This window comes from Perca flavescens, chromosome 8, assembly GCF_004354835.1.
Source record: "Perca flavescens isolate YP-PL-M2 chromosome 8, PFLA_1.0, whole genome shotgun sequence".
Classification (NCBI taxonomy): domain Eukaryota; kingdom Metazoa; phylum Chordata; class Actinopteri; order Perciformes; family Percidae; genus Perca; species Perca flavescens.
The window spans coordinates 38,185,811-38,210,307 of record NC_041338.1 but is presented as its reverse complement, the minus strand read 5'-3'; the positions used below and the strand labels follow the sequence as shown (position 1 = coordinate 38,210,307).

The 24,497-nt window shown below is 41.6% G+C and overlaps 2 protein-coding genes across 2 annotated transcripts; both read left to right on the top strand.

Moving 5' to 3' along the window:
- The first annotated feature begins 10,391 nt into the window (after positions 1-10,391).
- On the top strand, positions 10,392-17,325 carry LOC114560290 (uncharacterized). The gene is made up of 5 exons (XM_028585580.1): positions 10,392-10,474; positions 12,303-12,337; positions 12,598-12,647; positions 12,732-13,126; positions 16,545-17,325. Exons 2-5 carry the CDS (start codon positions 12,312-12,314, stop codon positions 16,674-16,676), a joined length of 603 nt encoding a protein of 200 aa, XP_028441381.1. The 5' UTR covers positions 10,392-10,474; positions 12,303-12,311; the 3' UTR covers positions 16,677-17,325.
- A 1,635-nt stretch (positions 17,326-18,960) lies between these two features.
- LOC114560419 (uncharacterized) lies at positions 18,961-23,485 on the top strand. Its single transcript, XM_028585775.1, has 5 exons — positions 18,961-19,077; positions 19,190-19,209; positions 20,483-20,591; positions 21,671-21,844; positions 22,294-23,485. The coding sequence occupies exons 1-5, from the start codon at positions 19,075-19,077 to the stop codon at positions 22,927-22,929; spliced, it is 942 nt and encodes a 313-aa protein (XP_028441576.1). The 5' UTR covers positions 18,961-19,074; the 3' UTR covers positions 22,930-23,485.
- Positions 23,486-24,497: the final 1,012 nt, after the last annotated feature.

Here is a 24,497-nt window from a genome sequence, read left to right as displayed (position 1 = left end):
AACCCTCAACCTGGCAACCTATAACCCTCAACCTGGCGACCTATAACCCTCAACCTGGCAACCTATAACCCTCAACCTGGCAACCTATAACCCTCAACCTGGCAACCTATAACCCCCAACCTGGCGACCTATAACCCTCAACCTGGCAACCTATAACCCTCAACCTGGCAACCTATAACCCCCAACCTGGCGACCTATAACCCTCAACCTGGCAACCTATAACCCTCAACCTGGCAACCTATAACCCTCAACCTGGCAACCTGTAACCCTCAACCTGGCAACCTATAACCCTCAACCTGGCAACCTGTAACCCTCAACCTGGCAACCTATAACCCTCAACCTGGCAACCTGTAACCCTCAACCTGGCAACCTATAACCCTCAACCTGGCAACCTATAACCCTCAACCTGGCAACCTGTAACCCTCAACCTGGCAACCTGTAACCCTCAACCTGGCAACCTGTAACCCTCAACCTGGCAACCTGTAACCCTCAACCTGGCAACCTATAACCCAGTTGATCTCTGCTTCGCGGAAAGTTCAGACCCGAAAGCGAGCCGATAAAGATGAAGGTGAAGGTGGTGTTCTCGCAAAGAAATCAAAATATAGCTGTAAATTTCAACAGTTTTGGCATGCATTTAACCCTAGTCAGACACACACACACAGACAGACACACACACACACACACACACACACACACACACAGACACACACACAGACACATACAGAGACAAACACACACACACACACACAGATACACACACACACATACACATACAGAGACACAGACACATAGATAAAGATGGATAGATAGATAGATTACTTTAACAGGTTTAGCTCCCAGCCACCCCCTGCCTCTTCTACCACTCTACCAACCCCCCACACCCTCTCTCTTGCTCCTACACCTCCCCTCTCACCCCCCTGTGGTCTGCCCACTCCCCCTAGCCTAGAAATCTAGACCACCCTAGTGGCAGCAAATTTATTTTGCAGCCAGGGTCAGTCTAGGCACTCTCCGTTGGCTTGCGAGCTGGAAAAACCAAATTATGGTCAGGCCAATCACATCGTGTATAGAGTCTGTGGGCGGGGCTTATGGCTGCTGCTGCTGCTGGGGAACAGAGGTCTTCTGGAAGACTTGGAGTTCAGCTTTTCTTTGAGAAAAGAACAAAGAACGGCACTGAAGTCATTCTTAAAAAAGGAAGATGTGTTCGGAGTTTTGCCGACCGGATACGGCAAAAGTTTAATCTACAAACTAGCTTCTCTACCTTCTTCCTTGCTCTGATTGGCTGTAGCGCTATCCTATTGCGTGCAGAGGGAATTTGAAAGACAACTGTTTATCCCGCCCCTCGGATTGAGCTCCATCAATAGTGAGTTCCCAGACCCAACATCTTGATACACTCCCCCCACAACTACAGCACATCTCATCTCCCCCCATAGACACTTCAAGCACCCCCCCCTTTTCATTCACACCTGGCCAGGTGAGGAGACAGCTGGAGAGGCTTCACCAGCCCCAGGGTCCTGAAGACCTGCGCCAGTCAGCTGTCTGCTGTTCTCCAGTATGTCTTCAACCTGAGCCTGAGCCTGCAGAGGGGGCCGCTGCTGTGGTAGACGTCCTGCCTTGTCCCGGTCCCCAAGAAGTCGACTCCATCAGGCAGCATGGTGGCCCAGTGGTCAGCACTGTGGCCTCACAGCAAGAAGGTTCTGTGTTCCAATCCAGGTGGTTCCGGGGCCTTTCTTTGTGGAGTTTGCATGTTCTCCCCATGTTTGCGTGGGTTTCCTCCGGGTGCTCCGGTTTCCCCCACCATCAAAAACATGGACTAGGTTCTCTAGGCAGTGCCCAGATCTGGAGTTGGTCCCCGGGCGCTGTGATTGGCTGCCCACTGCTCCCTTGAGGGATGGGTTAAATGCAGAGAATGAATTTCGCTACATGTACGTGTATGTGACAAATAAAGTACCTTTATCAGGCCTCAAAGACTACCGCCCAGTTGCTCTCACATCCCATGTGATGAAGGTGCTGGAGAGGCTGGTCTTGGCCTACCTGAGCCCGCAGGTGAGATCTTCTCTGGACCCTCTACAGTTTGCCTACCAGCCTCGTCTGGGAGCGGACGATGCTGTCATCTATCTTCTGCAGCGAGCTCATTTCCACCTGGATGGCGGTGGCAGCACTGTGAGAATCACATTTTTTGATTTCTCCAGTGCATTCAACATCATCCAGCCACTGCTACTAGGTGAGAAGCTGTCCTCAGTCTCCTGGATCACTGACTACCTGACAGACAGTGTTTACCAAAACAATGTAATCATGTCTCAAAATCAAATAATTCTTCCAAAACACTAACAGATGTTCTCTCCCAACAGGAACATTTAGTCAATCATAGCACAATGTCATAAGAAACACTAACATCCCATGGAATAACAGAAACTACATTATTTTATGTATCAGGTCTGCCCTTATACAACAGACAAAAGTGACTGTCATAGATTGTGTTTTGGACTGCAGTTTCTGTTGAAGCCTCTACATTTTTGTTTTGTTGGGTTTAATAAATTTTTTTAAAGATTAGTTTTTGGGGTTTTCTGCCTTTATTCGACAGGACAGCTAGTTGAGAAAGGGCAGAGAGAGAAAGGGGGAAGACATGCAGGAAATAGTCACAAGTTGGATTTGAACCCTGGATATCTGCGTCAAGGCATAAACCTCCAAGTATATGTGTGCATGCTCTACCCACTGAGCCAACCCGGCCACCATTTTCTTTCTTTTGCTGCAGAGATTCAATACAAAAAATGATTGACCCATCTCAGAGTAGCTTTATAGAAAGTAAAGTTTGTGAAAAAGAGGAGACAGAGACAGAATTGTCCTGGTCCTCCTCTTCCTCTCCCTCGTGAAGGCATTTTTCTTATTTTCTGTGTTCATCTACAGTATATTATTCAAATAGGTCATTTTTTACTGTACTACCATATGATCATGCGATTGAAAGAACCTCAACACCTGAGTGTGTTTCCTAAAAGGGAATCAGCTGTGATCGATCTATTTGCATAACTTCAATCAGCTGTTTCTCAATAAATGCATATATAAAATGCAGGGAATATATTTGTGTTTCAATTTACAATATGATCAGCTGTTCACTTTGACTTTAGCCTATAAGTTAGGTTTAGAACATGATGTTATCTGTTCTGACATACAATGTGAAAGCATTTGTAAATTTGGCAGTGAAGATCCATTGTTTTGGTCTTGGTTGAGCTTGTGTGTAAAAGAAGTTCAAGCATTTTAAATTTGTGTTAACTGAATTCATTTTGTGTCAAAACAACAAGAAATGTGTTAATTGTATAGCCTACACAGACGGATGTTGTGCTAACTGTGTTAAGAGTTTAGGAAAGTTGTTAAAAGTATTGAAAAAAGTGTCATAGCCATCGTGAAAAACTGTAATTTATGTTACTTACCCTCATAGTTGTGTGGCTACGTAACTTGATATGTCCCACTTCAAAGCTTTCTCCCGTTTCCTGATGGGTGCAGGTGAAAGACCGTCGACCATTCTGTGCACATTATTGACATATACTAATAATAAAGCGATGGACGGCGGGGTTAAATAAACTTGGGTTACAGACCCATGGTTACATAGGAGCCGGCCGCAACGGATGTTCTCACATAAAACGAACGCACCCTCGATGGGGCAGGGATCATTTCATTGGTCAACACTACACCTGGCATTCTATTGGTTGTGGAATTTTGATAGTGTTGTAACACAGAAAAATCCAAGTGCGCAGAAGAGATCCGAGAGCAGCAGATTTGCAAGCGCGCAGAATCAGGCTGAGTGCGAGGAGAAGGTTCAAAGCTGAGAGCAGGAAATCTGTCCACAGAACAACATATCTGAGTCCGAGCACAAAGTTTGAGCACAAGCAGAGCAAATCCAAGCGTGAGCATTGAGTGTGAGAGCAAGGTTTTGAGGGAAATTATTACAAAATCTGAACGTAATATCAGTGAGAAATGCTCTCAAATTGAAAGAATGCGCTCTTGAATAAAGATCGGAATATAACTCCATAGTTGTAATGCACTGTTTCATATTTTAACTTCAAGAAATACAGCAAAGACAGGATACTAGTTTGATAAAAAACAGTTGTTGTTCAACTTATACCAGCGGTGAGAAGGAGAGTGTTTCCTTCTGTAGGAACCTCTCCTGTTAAAGAATGATAGTGTTCTTGGCACCATTTTAAGGAAGAAGTTAGTATTAAAAAAAACTGCTTAATTTGAACACACACACACACACACACACACACACACACACACACACACACAGAGAGACACACACACACACACACACACACACACACACACACAACCCATCTTCATGCCAATAACCAATTTGAACCTCTCCAATCTGCCCCCTCCACAGCACAGAAACCGTAAAGTCCTCAACAACCTCCTCACCTCTGCTGACACCGGTTCCCTCAACATCATCATCCTCCTCGACCGCGAGCCATAACATCCTGCTCACCAGACTCGATACCGCGAGCCATAACATCCTGCTCACCAGACTCGATACCGCGAGCCATAAGATCCTGCTCACCAGACTCAAAGACCTCGGTATCGAAGGTACTGCACTCAGCTGGCTCCACTCCTACCTTTTCAACAGATCCCACTTCATCTCTCTCCACAACCACACCTCTGCCACAGCCACAGTCACTCAAGGTGTTCCCCAAGGCTCCGTACTCGGCCCCCTCCTCTTCATCATCTACATCCTCCCTCTTGGTCAGATTCTCCACCACTTCAACCTGGACTTCCACTTTTACGCCGATGACACCCAGATCTACCTCAGCACCAATCCCCCCACAATCCTCCCCTCTCCCACATCAACTCCTGTCTGTCAGCTATTAAAACCTGGATGCAACACAACTTCCTCAAACTCAACAGCGATAAAATAGAATTCCTTCTGATCGGCTCCAAATCCACACTTAGCAAAACCAATAACCCCACCCTCACCATCGACGGCCCCATTGTCTCCCCATCTCCTCAGGCCCATAACCTTGGCGTTATCTTTGACTCCACCCTCTCCCTTGAGCCTCACATCCGTCATGTCATTAAAACCTTCTTCTTTCACCTCCGCAACATCGCCAAAATCAGACCCTCTCTCACACTCCCCGCTGCTTAAAGACTCATTCATGCCTTCATCTCCTCCCGACGGGACTACTGCAACTCACTTCTCCTCTGCATCAGCTCTACCAACATCAACCGACTCCAACTGGTCCAGAACTCAGCCGTCAGACTCATCACCCGCTCCAAATCCTGGCACCACATCACTCCAATCCTAAAACAACTCCACTGGCTTCCTATCTCCCACCGGATGACCTACAAAATCCTGGTCCTCACCTACAAAGCCCATCTGGCCCCCTAATACCTCACTGACCTCCTCTCCCTGTACCAACCCTCACGGGCCCTCAGATCCACCTCAGCTGGTCTCCTCTGTATCCAAAAGTCCAACCTCTGCAGTTTTGGGAACAGAGCCTTCTCCAGGGCAGCTCCAAGGCTCTGGAACTCCCTCCCCCAAGAGATCCGCACCTCTGAGTCCCTCACCATCTTGCAGTCTCGCCTCAAGACCCATCTCTTCACCTCTGCCTATCCCTAGCCCCAATCCCCCTCCCCTTTTCATCTGTGCCTGAATCTTGTTTTGTTTTGTTTGTTTGTCTTTATTTTCTATACCTACACTGTAAAGCGACTTTGAGTTCGTGAAAAGTGCTATATGAATTCAATTTATTATTATTATTATTAAAAGACAGCAACCCAGCTAGCTAACAGCCTAATATTACAGTTTTTGCCTACTGCTTACACACTTTTTGCAGAATTATGTCAAAACTCTACATACAAGCTAATCAGACTTAGCACTTGGAGATTAACAACTCACATCTATGACAAAATGAAACACTGCAATCAAAACTTAACACTACTTTCTAAAAATTTAATTCTTGGGTTACAAAACCATACACACAAGCACCATTTGAATTCCTCTTTCATATCACCAGCAACACACTGATGGGCTTTATATAAAACACTGCAGTCTTTGTGTTTTTACTTTTATCGTCCTTTTCTCAGACTCAGTCTTCTGTAAAACTCAAAAGTAGAATTTCTGCAGTAATCAAACAAGTTTTTACAAAAAACAAACATTCTTACAGAAATAAAGAAAAATAGAATCACAAATCATCAAATTTAGCAACAAAACAAAAGTTACAGTTTCTGCCCATTGCTTACACACTAAAAACAAATTCTTAGACCAAAGCCTCAAAACCTAAACTTCCTGTAGCATACCTTAAACACAGTGTAACCATACCTTAAACACATTGTCAACTTTGCACTTTGTTTGCAATTCTTTAAAGGAATACGCCACCGTTTGTTGAAATTGGGTTATTCACTGTCTCCTCTATATTTATATAGGTGGGTAAACGCATTTTTGTCTCAGTGCATGCATTGTCTTAGTCCGGCGGTGCCGTGGCTAGCTTAGCTTAGCGTAATTATTGGAATCCTTTGTGGCCGTGTAGCATGTTGTGAGTAAAAGTGACCCAACAACAACAAAAACAAAACCTAATTACTTCTTGTGGCCTGTGTATTCACAACGAGTAAAAATAGCAATGTAGATTTAGACTAGATGATTTCCTAGGCAGATATTGACTTGGGACTATATTGGGTGGAAGTAGACTACAGCCAAAGCACTGCTACTCGGGCACAGAGATATCGGCAGCCCGCGGGGCTCTGCGGCCGGCGCAAAGTCACCCTTTCTCGGTTATTGTTTTACCGAAATGCCGCTGCCCTGACGAGACTTCTCTAATTCACAAAAATGGATTAAAGTGAAATCGATCAAAAGCGTTAGCATGGTAAGACCATAGAGTATGTGTTATATAAATGGCATGACGAAATTCAAAGTGTAAATATACGCAATGTATGTCAAAAGCCCGTGGAGCCCCGAGTAGCAGTGCTTTGGCTGTGCTTCCACACAATATAGTCCCAAGTAAATATCAGCCTAGAAAATCGCCTACTCTTCAGTCTGGATTGCTATTTTTACTCATTGCTTTCCTTCCTGTTTTAGGAAGCAGCGACTGTATTGTGTTTTCCCTGTAAAACCGAGTCTGTGTTCTTCATATTTATGGAGAATTATAATTTGCTCTTCTTATATATAACATGCGGCTCTGGTAGATGTTTGCGATTGGTCGTGGTGTGCAAACACCTCCTCTTTTATGTGAACGTGCGTGCCGCTGGATTGGGAAACCCTGAGTTGACTGAACTTGTTGATAACTAGCGTGGTGATACAGGTTATGGAGGACCGTGGTTGTTAGGTTAGGTGAAGCCGGATAACTGAAAGAGATCCAGGGCATGTTGATCCTGCTTCGTAGTACAGGCCTCAGGTATACAGGTAAACACTCAAAAGCTGCACACATAGGAAACAGACAATCTCACACTAGGGAGAGGGCATGACAGAACTAAAATACACAACTAAATTAGACACAGGTGTAACATATTATGGCAGGGACAGGTAATCATACAAGTGGAAAAATACTAGCAGGACGTAAAACAAGACCACAACAGGAAGAGAGAAAACTTACAAGATAAAACAGGAAGTGGAAAACAAAACAGAAAATGTAACATAAACTCAAAACAACAACTTGATACAGGGACGAAACATGACAGAAACATAACAACCATGTTGTAATGCACTGTTTAATATTTTAATATCAAGAAATACAGCAAGTAGAGCTGGAACACTAGTTTGATAAAACCAGTTCTTGTGCACATTTTAATAACTGTGAGTAAGAGAGTGTTTCCTTCTATAGGAACCTTACCTGCTAAAGAATGATATGTGTTCTTGGCACGAGTTTAAGGAAGAAGTTTCTATTTTAAAAAAGCAGTTTTACTTGAAAACTCTCACACACACACACACACACACACACACACACACACACACACACACACACAAACACTTAAAAACACACACACACACACACATACATAAACATGCACACACACACACACACACACACACACACACACACACACACACACACACACACACGGTGTCAGGTTAAGCAGATTGAACACACACGGACAGACACTAAAAAGAAACACACACAGAGAGAGACACACACACACACACACACACACACACACACAGACACAGACACACACACACACACACACACACACACACACACACAAACACACTCAGAAAAATACACAGACACACACAATGGAAATAAGTCTTTGGGCTTTATTGTGTGACACTGAATACTGATTCATATTTTTATATTGAAGTGGCCAAATAAAATCAATCAATCAATCAATCACACACACACACACACACACACACACACACACACACACACACACACACACACACACACACACACACACACACACACACACACACACACACACACACACACACACACACACACACACACACACACACACACACACACACACACACACACACACACACACACACACACACACACACACACACACACACACAAACAGGTTTGTGGCACTATCTTTGTGGGGACCCATCATTGACATAATGCCTAACCTTAACCCTTACCCTAACCTTAACCATCACAACTAAATGCCTAACCTTAACCCTTACCCTAACCATAACCATAACCTAATTCTATCCCTAATCCTAAAACCAAGTCTTAACCCTCAAACAGCCCTTTAAACTTGGGGGGGTCCAGCATTTTGGCCCCACAAAGCTTTCGGGACCCCACAAGTAAGACTTAGACTTAGACTTAGACTTAATAACAATAAACTTTTAGCTAAATATTTTTTTACAAAAATAAACAAACAGTAAAACAACAATGAACTACAGATAAATAAAGATAGATATATAGATATATAGGACTGTGTATGGTATTGTGTTATTATACAGTTAATAAATAAATGACATTTAGCATGAATTAGCAGTTAAGAGCAGTTAGAGTGTCCAGGTATGTATGTGAGTAGATTATTAATAATTTATTGCACAGTGTTCTGTTCTGTCCTCTTTACCCTATTTCCTCCTCCCCCCGAGTGAGGAGTTCTAGAGTATGATGGCATGAGGGACAAAGGAGTTCTTGAGTCTGTTGGTCCTCCACTTGGGAAGGAGCAGCCTTCCACTGAACAGGCTCCTCTGGTTGCTGATGACGGTGTGCAGGGGGGGGGTGGCTGGCATCGTCAGTAATGTCCAGCAGTTTGTCCAGTGTCCTCCTCTCTGCCACCGTCACCAGTGAGTCCAGCTTCATGCCGACCACAGAGCCGGCCCGCCTGATCAGTTTATCCAGGCTGGAGGTGTCTTTCTTGGATATACTGCCCCCCCAGCACACCACAGTGTAGAAGAGGACACTGGTAACCACAGACTGGTAAAACATCAACAGCAGTTTGCTGCAGATGTTGAAAGGCCGCAGTCTCCTCAGGAAGTACAACCTGCTTTGTGTCTTTCTGTACAGGTGGCTGGTGTGTGTTGTCCAGTCCAGTTTATTATCTATCCACAGCCCGAGGTATTTGTAGGATTGCACAGCCTCCACCTCAGCTCCCTCTAGCTGGATTGGTCACAGTCTTGGTCTGGACCTCCCAAAGTCAATGACCAGCTCCTTCGTCTTAGAGGTGTTGAGCTGGAGGCAGTTAGTGTGACACCAGAGAGCAAAATCCCCCACCAGACTCCGATACTCCTCCTCTCTGTCACCCCTGATACACCCGACGATGGCGTACTTCTGTATGTGACACAGCTCCGAGTTGGAACAGAAGTCCGAGGTGTACAGGGTGAAGAGAAGAGGAGCCAGCACTGTGCCCTGGGGGGCTCCAGTGCTGCTGACTACAGTGTCAGACGTGGTGTCCTTCAGCCTGACGTACTGTGGCCTGTCAGTGAGGTAATCCTTGATCCAGTTTACCAGATAGGGGTCCACTCCTATCCTGTTCAGTTTGTCCTGAAGTATAGGGGGCTGGATGGAATTGAAGGCACTGGAGAAGTCCAAGAAGAGGATCCTCACTGTGCTGCTCTCCTTATCCAGATGGGAGTGGACTCGGTGTAGCATGTAGAGGATGGCAGCCTCCACACCAACATTTGGCTGGTACGCAAACTGCAGCCGGAGATGGGGGACTCAAGTCTGAGACTCGGACTAGAGTCACACTTGAGTCGCACACACAGCTGAATTCAGACTTGACTCAGACTCGTCACGGACACACACACACACACACACACACACACACACACACACACACACACACACACACACACACACACACACACAGACAGACAGACAGAGCAGATAGACTTTATTCTCCCTGTAGGAGATGCTTTCTACCAGCAGATGTCAATATTTCCACAGTTTTCCCCTGAACTGATGACTGAAAGGGAAATGCTGCAAAATCTGAAGAGCACTTGAAGGCAGCACAGAGAGGGAGGTCTCCACCATGTTGCTGCTGTTGTCATATCTCTGTGAGGACGGTGAAGCCTTCAGTCTACTCTTCAGCTCAGGTAACACATCTTATTTCAGCTGGTCTGATGGAGGACTTCTCTCACCCTTTCAATGGATTAGTTTCAGTCTTAACTATTGTTGAGTTAAATAAAGTTGTAACAATGCTGATTTTAACAACCATGTATGTTTTATGTTTCAAATAATAAATTGTATGCTGCAGTCAGGTTATGAAAATAGGAATTGAATCTAGAATGACTACTAAGGTAAAAACAGCTGGTTATTTCTCTCCCCCTCTCTTCCTGTTTCTTGCAGATAGATTAGGTTAAAACCAACTATTAACATATGAAGAGAAACGTCTCTTTGAGTCTCCAACCTCCTGGTGCCTGGTCTGGGTTAGAACAAAGGAAATGCATATCTCTGTAGAATCGGCACTACCATGATAAACAACCTTAGTCTGTGACCTGAAATTCAGAGGTGTGTCCTTATCCTGAGAGACAGGAATGTAATTCCGATCCTGAGATGATCCCGGGGCTTCAACTGTGACCCCGCAAGGGGAAGCATGTTGTAGTCCGCTGTTTACAGTGTATTTGTTTTGTCATGTCGCATGGCTGTTTTCATGTGACTCCACAAGGAGAAGCAGGAATTCAGTCCGCTATTAGCTGCGGGGTAACATTTGTTTTTGTCATGTTGTTTTCATCGTGTTGTTCATTAAACCTTTTGCTTAATCTTTCAATTCAACCCAGCCTCTCCTTCCTCCTCAGAAATCAAACGAACACGTCTTTTAGACATTTCTTAACACTATCTCTGTTAAAACAATGTAGGAACATTATTGAAAAGAACTGCTGCTCTGTTTTTGTGCTTTTTACGTACGCTACTGAGCATTGGTTAGAATTTAACCTTCTTAAACATTTGATTTGAGATGAAAAGAACAAAGAGGAAATATGTTTCTGCTGATTCTTTGTTGTGATGCCACCTTTATTAGTGTTGCGGCTGTAAGCAGTCCAACAAAGTGCTTCGTGAGGGACTAAACTCTGATATATATAGTATAGGCCTATTTAACTTTTATTATAGTTGTACAAAAACAAAAAATCTGAATTTAAGGCGATGATTTAACAAATCTTCTGTTAACCCTCGTGTTGTCTATTCCTCGACCAACAACTCAAAACTTTTAGTTTTTCTGGGTCAAAATTTTAAATTAAAACTTTCTAGTCATATTTTTCCACACTTTTGTCGTTTTTTCAAACTTTTTGTAATTTTTTTCCACGTTTTTGTCACTTTTTCTGATTTTCTTGTCTTTTTTTTGTCTTTTTTTGTCAATTTTTTTCGGCGCTTTTTGTTGTTTATCCCCTACTTTGTATAAGCTTTTTCTGACATTTTTGCCACTTTTTTAAACATTCTTTTATCATTTCTTTTTCTCAAATGCTATCAAATTGAATAAAACATCCAAATGAAATTTGAAATTCAATGAAAGTAGCGAACTGATCATGTTTTTTACTCGTGAACAGCGTTGTAGGGAACCATCCACACATCCACGTCATTTTTTTGGACAGTGTTGTTGAAAGAAACCCAAATTTCTGATATAGAAAGTTTTATAAAATGGGTCAAATTTGACCTGAGGACAACAGGAGGGTTAAGAAGATGTCTGTGAGTTCTGAGTTAAAGTCAGAATTCAGATTTGTTTTCCCTCAGAACTCACATGTGACCACCCAGTGTTTTTAATTTGAAAGGGTTTTTAGTGTTTTGTCTTTCAATAAAAAATAACGGCCCAGAATCTGTGATAATATTAATATTTCATTCTATTGTAGTCTCATTACTTTCAGTACTGGAATAACTGTTTGAAGTATTTTTCCACTACTTTTAACGATGAACACATTTTGTTTTCTACAGAAACCCAGAATGGCGACAAGTCGAGTGGCCATCCAGTAAGAACCAGTTTTCTGTTCTGTTCAGGGAAGATAAAATGATTAATGATTTAAATAATAAGTTTCAGATAAAGTTTTACATGGTGGGAGTCATCGACTTTATTTAAATATCTTATTTATCCATTTATTCATGTGTAGTCCATTTGATTTTAGTTGGTTTTCTAATTGATTTCATTAGTTCAGTGTGCCATAACATCCCGAAAAACGCTCTCTGTTTTTGTAAACTCACTTTTGTTGTTAAATCATTTTCTACCTTTCAGGTCAGCAGATCAGCTGTCGGCTCTGCTTAAGGAAAGCACCAAAGTAAAAGGTAGACTACCCACGTCATAAAACTATCTATGGTTAGTTTTTTACATGTTTCATCCTAATTCCTCTTGTCTGCCATTTGTTGCAGAGCCAGATTACCTGAAAGATTACCTGAAATGGGTTTCAGACTTTGTGTCCAAGAATAAGAAGACCATCGCCTTAAAGAATCCAGCTGGTGCCAGGTGGAAGATAGGAGGCCTGGAAGACACCATTTACAAAGGGAATGTTGGCAAGTTGAATGGGTGGGGGAAATTCTACCTTCCTAAGATAGTAAAGATGACGGTTGTAGGAGTAGTGGAGGGGACGTCGTGCCCGTGTGACCAGCTGGTCCTGATGACCTGTGAGGACAGAAAGGTGTATGCCTTCGATGGAGAGGAAGAGGAGCTGCACATGGTGGCTGAGAGCCTGGAGAAGCTCGGTGAGAAGGGACTGACGTTTCCATCATCACAGAGCTACTACAAAGGAGAGGCCTTCAAAGATATGGTGAGAAGTTAAGGCAATTCAATTTCAATTTATTTACAGTATCAAATCATAACAAGAGTTATCTCAAGACACATTACAGATAGAGTAGGTCTAGACCACACTCTATAATTTACAAAGACCCAACAATTCCAGTAATTCCCCCAAGAGCATTTAGTGCAACAGGCGTTACAGAGCACAGCAGGGCATAGCAGGGCATCGAGCAGGACCAAGGTGCCATCCTAATACAAGGAAAACTGTGGGGCAAGAAAAGATAAGGACTCCTCGGAAGAAGCTCCCCAGAGCTAAGTTAGTAACAAGCATTTCTGGGACATGGAAGCACACAGATGGAAAGAGAGGAGAGGAGCTCAGTGTGTCAAAGGAAGGAAGTCCGCCGGCAGTCTAGAACTATAACAGCATAATTAAGAGCTGGTCTAAGGTAAACCTGAGCCAGTTCTATAAGGTTGACGACTATAAAGAGAAGCAGAGAAGAGAAAGGGTGCCGTGTCTGCAGGTATACACCCTCCCCCGCTATCTAGGTGAATGCTGCAACTCCTCACTCCCTAACTATAAGCTTTATCAAAGAGGAGAGTTTTAAGTTTACTCTTAAATGTGGTGACGGTGTCTGCCCCCCGAACCCAGACTGGGAGCTGGTTCCACAGGAGAGGAGCCTGGTACCTGAAGGCTCTGGCTCCCATTCTACTTTTAGAGACTCTAGGAACCACAAGTAACTCTGCATTCTGGGAGCGCAGTGATCTAGTGGGACAATAAGGTACTAAGAGCTGTTCTAGATAGGATGGTGCTTGACCATTTAGAGCTTTGTAGGTCAAGAGAAGGATTTTAAACTCAATCCTGGATTTAACAGGAAGCCAATGCAGAGAAGCTAATACAGGAGAAATATGATCTCTTTTCTTAGTTCTTGTCAGAACACGAGCTGCAGCATTCTGGATCAGCTGGAGAGTCTTAAGGGACTTATTTGAGCAACCTGACAGTAGAGAGTTACAATAGTCCAGCCTGGAAGTAACGAATGCATGGACTCATTTTTCAGCATTGTTTTGAGATAGGATGTACCTAATTTTGGCAATGTTATGAAGATGGAAAAAGGCTGTTCTTGAGGTTTGTTTTAAGTTCAATTCAATTCAATTTTATTTATAGTATCAAATCATAACAGAGTTATCTCGAGACACTTTACAGATAGAGTGGGTCTAGACCACACTCTATAATTTACAAAGCCCCAACAATTACAGTAATTCCCTCAAGAGCAAGCATTAGCAGTGGCTATTGAGACAGTGGCAAGGAAAAACTCCCATTTAGGAAGAAACCTCGGCAGACCCAGACTCTTGGTAGGCGGTGTCTGACGGGGCCGGTTGGGGGTGTGATGAACAGTGGTAATAATAGTCACATTAAAGATAGTGGAACAGTGACTTTGAAGGTAGTCGTTGTAGTTCGTGTCACAGCAGGACGTTGCGGGATGAAACGTGGCGCTGCAGAGCACGGGTGGATGCGGCGGACGCAGCAGAACGCGGCCGGGCGTTGAAGGGAATCGCAGAGCATAGCTCTGCGAAGAAGAAACATAAGGACTCCGGGGAGTAAACTCCCCAGAGCTAGGTTAGTAACAAGCAGTTCTGGGACAGGATGCATACAAAAGGAAACAAATGAAAACATTGATGAGAGGCTGTACTGGCCTGCCTCCCTCTACTCACACTATATTATTGATTATATGATCAATAAATCTGATGACTATGAAGAGAAGCAGGTGGGCCGGGTTAGGCGGACGCTGCAACTACTCACTTCTTAACTATAAGCTTTATCAAAGAGGAGAGTTTTTCAGTTTACTCTCCTAATTTTGGCAATGTTACGAAGATGAAAAAAGGCTGTTCTCGATGTTTGTTTTAAATGGGTGTTAAAGGATATATCCTGATCAAAAATAACTCTTAGATTTCTGACAGTAGTGCTGGAGGCCAGGACAACACCATCCAGAGTAGCTATATCTTTAGATAATGAAGTTCGGAGGTGTTTAGGGCCCAGCACAATAACTTCAGTTTTGTTACAGTTTAACATCAGAAAATTATAGGTCATCCAGGATTTTATATCTTTAATACATGCTTGAAGGTTAGCTAACTGACTGGTTTCGTCTGGTTTGATTGATAAGTATAATTGGGTGTCGTCCGCATAGCAGTGATAGTTAATTGAGTGTTTCCTAATGATATTACCAAGAGGAAGCATATCTAAGGAGAATAAAATTGGTCCAAGCAATAAGCCTTGTGGAACGCCATGTTTAACTTTTGCGTACTCAGAGGATTTATCATTAACATTAACAAAATGAGATCGATCAGAGAAATAAGACTTAAACCAGCTTAGTGCAATTCCTTTAATTCCGACTAAGTGTTCCAATCTCTGTAACAGGATTGAATGGTCAATAGTGTCAAATGCAGCACTAAGATCTAATAAAACAAGTATGGAGACAAGTCCTTTGTCTGCAGCAGTTAGAACGTCGTTAGTAATTTTCACCAGTGCCGTCTCTGTGCTATGATTCTTTCTAAATCCTGATTGAAAGTCTTCAAATAAGCTGTTGCTATGTAGAAAATCACATAACTGATTAGCAACTACTCAAGGATCTTGGAGAGAAAGGGAAGGTTAGATATAGGTCTATAGTTTGCTAAGACATCAGGATCGAGGGTGGGTTTTTTTCAGAAGAGGTTTTATCACAGCTACTTTAAATGACTGCGGTACATGACCTGTTAATAAGGACATATTGATCATATCTAGTAATGAAGTGTTTACCACAGGTAATGCTTCTTTGAGTAGCCTCGTTGGGATGGGGTCTAAGAGACAGGTAGATGGCTTAGCTGAGGATATCTTTAGTTGTTGAAGGTCTATAGGATAAAAGCAGTCTAAGTATATGTCAGGTCTAGTCGTTCTTTCTAGAAGTCCTGCGTTGAAAGGTGAACCATTAGAAGTTGAGGGCAAAAGGTGATGAATTTTATCTCTTAAGTGGGCGTTAAAGGATATATCCTGATAAAAAATAACTCCTAAATTTCTGACAGTAGTGCTGGAGGCCAGGGCAATACCATCCAAGTAGCTATGTCTTTAGATAATGAGGTTCGGAGGTGTTTAGGGCCCAGTACAATAATATGGACTATGGACTGTCTGAGTTCTCAGAACTCTATGCACTTTATTTGCTATTGCACTTTAATAATGGACTAAACATGATCATACTGCATTCTGTGTTTTATGTCTTTTGTAAGCACTGATTGCACTACTAAAGATAAAGCACTGATTGCACTACTGGTTCGATGTTAAACTGCATTTCATTGTTGGATAATAAGAATTTGAAAGTGATTGAAGAATGGTCTGTTAAGCTGCTGGAAACAAGCAGAGCTTTGCTCTTGTTGACTGATGATTCATCACCTGATTTTCTGATATTTTCTTTGGTGTTTAGACTGAGAAGGACTGGGACAAAGTGAGGAAGGGCGCTGTGGGGAAGAAGCTGGAAGCAGATCATCTTAAACTGGTGACAGCAAACAAGTCCAAACTCCTGGAGAAACTCAAATCAACCAAAGCTGCTGCCTGAGCTGTTGTTTCACTATTAGTTAGGAGGAGAAGAAAAAGGTGTGAGGTTCAGGTACCCTGTACATATTATATCTTTACTATCCATGGAACCATTTCTGGTCCAATTTTTTTTCAAAGAAATGTGTCTGGGAGCATGCGCCCCATGTTTAAAAGGCTCAGTCCTTCCTGTCTTTACTGCATGTCATCTCACCCACCCCCCCTCCCACCTCTCTTTTCTTTACTGTCTACAGCTGTCCTGTCAAATAAAGGCCCAATATGCCCTAAAAACAAAAATAAATCTTTCTGGAGCTGCAAAACATATTTGAGCGTAAAATGAAGGTAGTTTCTCCCGACAGATAAATCAGCAACAATAACCCAGCAGCGTTGGCAGTGAAAGCAAATTCATCTTTCCTCTAAAGAGACTTCCTCTTTAAATGACATAAGTGTTTGTGAAAGCTGCAGGGAGCCTGTGGAGAGGACTGAAGGCTGCAGACTCTGGTCTACATTCACCACGTTGTTTTAGGGTTCTTTTGTTCGATAAATTAGTTAAAGATTTTTGATTCAGAGAGACTATTCAGGCCAGATTTATTATATTGTTTCCTCCTCCACATTATGAAAACCTTTCTGTTTGCAAGATGAACTATTAATAAAACATTTTATTCTCACTTCTACTCTGACTCATCAAATCATTGATTGGTAACAATCAACAGAACCTTAGCTCAGGTTAGTTCTCTACATCATCTGGAGCTCCATTAGCAAAAACGGGAGAAGACATTCAGGATCAAAACCTAATTCATAATTTATTAAAAAATCATTCATGTAGTAGTCTCGCCAGTGTTTTCAACTGAATAAATGAATAGAAACTAATCTCTTCAGATAAATAAAATAAGAAGACATAGTGATGTCGGAAGTCAAACAAGGTCAATCTAAAGTAGATTAAACTCTTGGACATTTAGAAACTGGATCCACATTCATTTCTTATCTCAACTGGCTGTTATATTGACACATTTATATCTGTTCACCGTGTAGAGTTACATCCCTACAGGTCATATTACAACACATCAGAGCATCTGTAGGAAGTTGAATATTGCTCATCATTTATTCATCAAGCCTCACTAATAATAATACTATATTAAATAAGTAAAACTCTTATCAGTTCACCTGGAAAAGATGGATCCAGACACCACAAATATTAGCACGGTGGGACCAACAAACTCAATTAAATACTGAAAGAAATGTAGACTGTAGACTGCCAAATTATGTTTGGTAGTCTACAGATATGTTTTATACTGTATACCGAGGGAAAACAGTATGTTTATTTACATATTTTATATACTATTAGAGAAGGTTGAATATATTTATTCACTACTTGTACATTCTTTCCTGAGTTGTGTGTGTTCTTATTTTATTTTAGCACAGAAATTGGTATGTTTTGAGAAAGCTTTACTCAAACATGAACCCAAAGTACTCGTGGTGAAATTAATCATTACTTTTTGCTTACAGTTTCAGTTTCAGTTCAGCCTTTTTGATACCACACCCGAGTAAGCAGGAATCTGTCTAATGCAAGATACCGTAACTAGTCATGTGACTTTTTGTCAGTGCTCTTGACCTCTTTTACTGGCACACCCACCTTCCCAAAGTCCTGCCAAGAACACTGTTAATCTTTAATGGGTTTGACTTCCACAGAACTGATCAAAACTCTGCAAGGGAACATGTTGAAGATTAACTTTCCTCGTTTAATGTTATCACTGCTGACTCAACACACATTTTACTCTGGACACAGCATTCATTAATTACATGTACTACTTTCATGAATGTACACAAAATAATAGTATCTCATGAATGAGAACAATATGTTCATGAATGCAACTGGTATCTTAACTGGTATCTTAATCATCATGATGACATCATGATTTTGATACCACACCTGAGTACGCAGGAGTCTGTCTAATGCAAGATACCGTAACTAGCCTTGGGACTTTGTGTCAGTGCTCTTGACTCTTTTACTGGCACACACACAGACTCACAGACACACAGACACACACACACACACACACACACACACCTACATATGTGCAAAGACTTCCTTCTCTGTGAAGTAGTGAGCAAACTGAGCAAACTGTTCTAGGTGCACCCCTCCCCCCCGACTTATTTCCTGGTTCTCTTTCTCCATAAACAACATGAACTCAAGGAGAGGGTTAACTTTTCAGACACACACACACACACACACACAAAGAGAAACACACAGAAACACACACACACACTTGCCGGCCCTGCTATTCTCTTAAAGAGACAAGACAGAATAAGCTCTGCGTGGAGCCTCTGCAGGATCGTACATCAAGCTTTAAGGCGTGGTCATTTGAAATATCAGAGAGCACAGCTTCACTTCCTTCTTTCATTTCATTCACTCATAAGTAACAATGGTGAGTAGCTGCTTTGACATGAATGTTTGAATATTTGACGGCATTATTATTCAATTCTACATCACTAAATTCATTCATGTTGTAATGTGCCTTTTATTTCTGACTGCATCAGGCTGCTGCTGAACTGCAGAGGTGAGTCAAAAAGATCGAGACATGTTATTGTAATTCTTGACAAAATGTATATATTGAAATCCAAAAACGACTTAGTATAGAGGATTATCTTCAAGAGAAACTTATGAAAGGTAAAGACAAAATAGACCCTTTTTAGGGGGGCTCAAGCTAAATTATAATATAACATTTTTTTTTTTTTAAATCAGTTTTGGTGTTTCAAGTGAGTTTCTGTTAGTGACAGAGTTACAGGTTCAAAGGGCTTAAAACAGGTTTAATATCCTGTGTGTCTGTAGCCAATGTTATACACCTGTAACCCTGACAAGGAAAGGATTAACAGAAACGTAATGTTGGCCAATCAGAGGAGGTTGTGCCTGATCTGTCAGAGGGAGAGCAGGAGCCGGTTGGGAAGTTTAACGTTGGTAGTCCCCAGAGAAGAAGTTGGTCATTTCATGGTGCAGATTAGAACCCAAATGAAAAACGTAAGCAACTAAAATTGCTGAATGTTAGAACATTGTGTCAAATTAGTCGTTATTACTGTGGCTTATAAAGGTTCAGTTCCATCATAGTGTCAAAAATCGTTAGCTGACGTTGTTGTTCAGTAGCTCAAAGATTATTGGTTAATGAAGTTACTGATTTAGCTGATTTATATTTTATACTGTATTTTATATACAGTATGAAATATATATGTAGACTACCAAATTATGTTCCACATTTCCTTCAGTATTTAATTGAGTATGTTGGTCCCACTTTTGATAATATTTGTTGTGTCTGGATCCATCTTTTCCAGGTGAACTGATAAGAGTTTTACTTATTTAATATAGTATTATGCATGCACTAAATCCGTGTCACATTCCTATTAAGGGCGGAGTCCCCCTAAAGGTCTGATCCCTGAATCGCCCCAGGTTAAGACTGATATTATCTAAAACTTAAAGTACTGTACTCTGATTTTATTTGTTGTGTTTGAATATAGTATTTAAAGGGATACACCACCGTTTGTTGAAATAGTTCTTATCACGGTCTCCCCTGGCTGTAGATAGGTGGGCCATCGCAATTTTTGTCTCAGTGCAAGTAATAAGGTTGTTTTTTTGTCTTTTCTTGGCTCACTTTTACTCACAACATGCTAACCGGCAACATAGGATTCCATTCACTACGCTAAGCTAACTAGCTTAACTGGCGTATTCCCTTAACATTAATGTATTTAGATATATGTATCTATTGTATGTTTGATTTACTCAAACACATTATTGCTGCATTCTGCTTGTAATTCTCCATTTTTATATGTTTATCATTTTAGACAAGAAGAATTCCTGGTAGAGGGAGAGCCTTTCAGACAGAATGCTTTCCTGATTATCAATGAAATGGTGTTGATGAGTACAAGACCTACTACGTTGTTAGTGGATGAGGTATGTCTGATGGAGACTTTTTAAAAACTATTGAAATGTGTTTGTGAACATAATGCATGACCCTGTCAGTGTATTTTGTAAGCTTCTCAGTTCAGCCTGTTATCATGATGTATGGTTCCTTGTCGACTAAACTTTACCCCGCCTAATAGACCTTTTTCACGGCAGACATGTTGACATGTCATAGTAGGAAGAGCACAGGTGTATTCAAAAGCATTACTGATGGCTGCATTCCACTTAGGAGAGATCCTGGTATTAAACCATTACTGATGGCTGCATTCCACTTAGGAGAGGCCCTGGTATTAAAGCATTACTGATGGCTGCATTCCACTTAGGAGAGGTCCTGGTATTAAACCATTACTGATGGCTGCATTCCACTTAGGAGAGACCCTGGTATTAAACCATTAGTGATGGCTGCATTCCACTTAGGAGAGGTCCTGGTATTAAACCATTACTGATGGCTGCATTCCACTTAGGAGAGGTCCTGGTATTAAACCATTACTGATGGCTGCATTCCACTTAGGGAGAGGTCCTGGTATTAAACCATTACTGATGGCTGCATTCCACTTAGGAGAGGTCCTGGTATTAAACCATTACTGATGGCTGCATTCCACTTAGGAGAGGTCCTGGTATTAAACCATTACTGATGGCTGCATTCCACTTAGGAGAGACCCTGGTATTAAACCATTACTGATGGCTGCATTCCACTTAGGAGAGACCTGGTATTAAACCATTACTGATGGCTGCATTCCACTTAGGAGAGACCCTGTTATTAAACCATTACTGATGGCTGCATTCCACTTAGGAGAGACCCTGGTATTTGGCATGCTGACTCACTGAAATATCTTACTGGGACACTTGATGGAACTGAGCCATCGTTGAGGTTATCAATCTCAGCTGTGCTTTTCCTACTATGACAAGTCAACATGTCTGCTATGAAAAAGGTATGTTTTGTATTCTTAAGAATTGGCATGCACAACTTTTCATAGGATATCGTAGGAACCCGTTCATGAGAATGTGTTGCTCGGTTACACACAACACACACAATGATATATCTCTCTGAATGTGTTTTGACTTCACAGATTCTTCACAGCATTTTCTTTTTGGGAAAGATCAACACGCCGCCAGTTTCCCCTGAAATGATTCTGAGTGATGCTGAAGTGCTAAATGCATTTAAGATCCAATACCCTCGGCCTTTTGCCCTCTATTCCTCTGAGGTACCCAGGCGGAGTCCATTTTCATGTGTGCTCGACATGGTAAGAGGAGAGTTTCTCAAAAGATAACACAATTCTTCTTTGTAAAGTTGTAAAGCATTGCTACTTCACCTAAATGTCTCCAAATATTACAGATTGTTATTAATCTCTCAGTAGAGCTGTGCTAGTAATAAAACATTGATTGTGATTTTAATTCCAGCTCCTAACGATCACAAAAACAGAGTAATTGTGGAAAAAGATTATTTTACACATTATGTTCAAACTGTTGATTTATTTAACTGCTCTCATTGTTATTTATCGTCAATAAATGCAACATCTTTCCAAAAATTAACGAGGAATCCTGTTAGATAATCCTGATTTTAATAGTGACTAAAATAACCGTGATTATGATTGTTTCCATGATCGAGCAACCGTACTGTACATTAACAGACACAAAGCATGACTCTGTGAATGATTGGATGCATCAGCAGCTTGATCATATTTTCTTGCAGGTTGTCCATCTGACTGGACAAGTCAATGAAGGAGCAATCAGACAGAGGCTGCAACAGCTCGTCGGTAGACTGGGGGGGGATATTAACAAAAAGCCTCTGGTCTCCAAAACCATCTGTGTCTCTCAGAGTAGAAGCCAAGGTTCAGTCAGGTTCTACGGAGTCTCCATGTCCACTGATGGTGCTGTACCAAAGAAAATCATGATTGGTGCTTCCTGTCTCAGCAAGTGGGAGAGATATGTAGCTGACGCAGTGATGACCTTCTATCCAGAGCCAAATACTAGGCCATTTGTCAAAAAGCCATATTTCGATGGAACCATTAGAGTTCCAGAGCAGCATGTCCGGTGCGAAACGTTTGATCTCTATGACGGAGGATTAAAGCCTCCTTGTAAGTCATGTGGTGAGTTGTTTGGTTTGACAACAACTGAAAAAAGGGGATTCCTCCACGGTAACTGTGCCGAAGCTGAAAGTCTGAGCAACTTGTTTCAAGGTGATGGAGCAGTTAGAGAAAAAGTACCACCACCAACTGGTGGTAACAGAGAGAGGGCTATAACGAGCATCCATGATGCTCTCAGACGTTTTGTGCGGGCCTTTGAGGGATTTAGACAATGGACAGATCGTTTCTACACCCCACAGTAAGTCAGATCTTAAAAAGAAGAAAGACACGAGTGTGATTTTCATTTATTATTATGCGATAGGAGTATTGGGATTTTCTTTTCCTTCTTTAACAAAAACCAAAGTTTAATAAAACATTTCTAGAGACGATATATCATGAGACATTTCTAAAAACTAACATGTTTTCTAAGAAGAATGACATTACATGTCAGTCAGTCAGATGTTGATTTACTTTGTAAAGAAGAACATAACATGGATCTTCTGCTTTTTCTGCTTTCGTTTTTTTCCCACCCCTAGATTAAATATCAAATATTGATGAGTACACTTCATATGGTCATTTATTACACAGTGAAGATGATTCTTTATCAAAAAGCAGAAATCAGTGTAGAACTTGTTACTGAACGTGGAGGTCAGTTCTTCTCTGTGATTCTGGCTGTCTTCATGGTTCATGGTTGAATTCATATTGGGAGTCTCTTCACATCAAATCAAATCAAATGTGTCAACTGTTTGAGTAAAGCATGCAGAAGATGGAAATTATAAATGTATCATGTTGTTTGCAATAAAATGATGTTGATGAAAACTCTGGCTCATAATTTTTTTTTGATTTGATCTCTTAACCTCTCAAGAAGTGATTCTTTGTCTCTGTGTACAAAACTATTTACATATTACAAAATAACTCCTGTTGGGATTTGACATTATAAATAAAATTGAATTGAATACTGGAGCGATTTCAGAGATAGTTGTTCCCATCAGTCATAGAAATTAACCTTTAACTCCACTTATAGAAACCTGGATCATAACAACCAGGTTGTAATGCACTGTTTCATATTTAACATCAAGAAATACAGCAAGTAAAGCTGAGATACTAGTTTAAAAACGGTTTGTGTGCAAGTAGGAACAACTGTAGGAAAGGGCATGTTCACTTCTATAGAAACCACACCCGCTTAAGAATGTTATTGTTCTTGGCAGGAGTTTAAGGAAGAAGACACACACACACACACACACACACACACACACACACACACACACACACACACACACACACACACACACACAAACACACACACACACACACACAAACACACACACACATACACAATCACACATATGCAATCACACAGACAAGCACACAGACAGACAGACACACACACACAGACACACACAGACGGACACAGACACACATACACACACACACAGTTTTGTTCCACATAAAATAATTATCCTTCTATCTTGATAATTATCTCTATTATTTGAAATAATGACAGTTTTCTTGTCAGGACTGAACAAACGGCTGGATGCATACAGAGACATAAATGGTCATTTTGGTGTCTAGTTTGACATGGACTGTGATGACACTGATCTCCACAAACGGGCCAATGCTCTCTCATCGTCATATCCAACGGACATGGATTCTGCTCTAGCTGATGAGCTGATCCAGTTTAGGTCTTTTGTCAGCAGTGAGCAAGATAAGAAACCTGCAAACATATTGCAGGTTGTGCTGAGGAATGGACTGCAGACTACCTTCCCCAACTGCCTTCAGAGTTTTTCTCACATTGCCTGTATCCAACTGTGAGGAAGAACACTATATTGCC

Excerpts from the sequence above, each read along its gene's own strand:
- LOC114560419 (XM_028585775.1), top strand. Across the intron at positions 20,592-21,670 it reads CTACGTTGTTAGTGGATGAG|ATTCTTCACAGCATTTTCTT; the intron begins GTATGTCTGATG and ends TTGACTTCACAG. Across the intron at positions 21,845-22,293 it reads TTTCATGTGTGCTCGACATG|GTTGTCCATCTGACTGGACA; the intron begins GTAAGAGGAGAG and ends ATTTTCTTGCAG.
- LOC114560290 (XM_028585580.1), top strand. The coding sequence starts at position 12,312 with ATGGCGACAAGTCGAGTGGCCATCCA. Across the intron at positions 12,338-12,597 it reads ACAAGTCGAGTGGCCATCCA|GTCAGCAGATCAGCTGTCGG; the intron begins GTAAGAACCAGT and ends TCTACCTTTCAG. Across the intron at positions 13,127-16,544 it reads GAGAGGCCTTCAAAGATATG|ACTGAGAAGGACTGGGACAA; the intron begins GTGAGAAGTTAA and ends TTTGGTGTTTAG.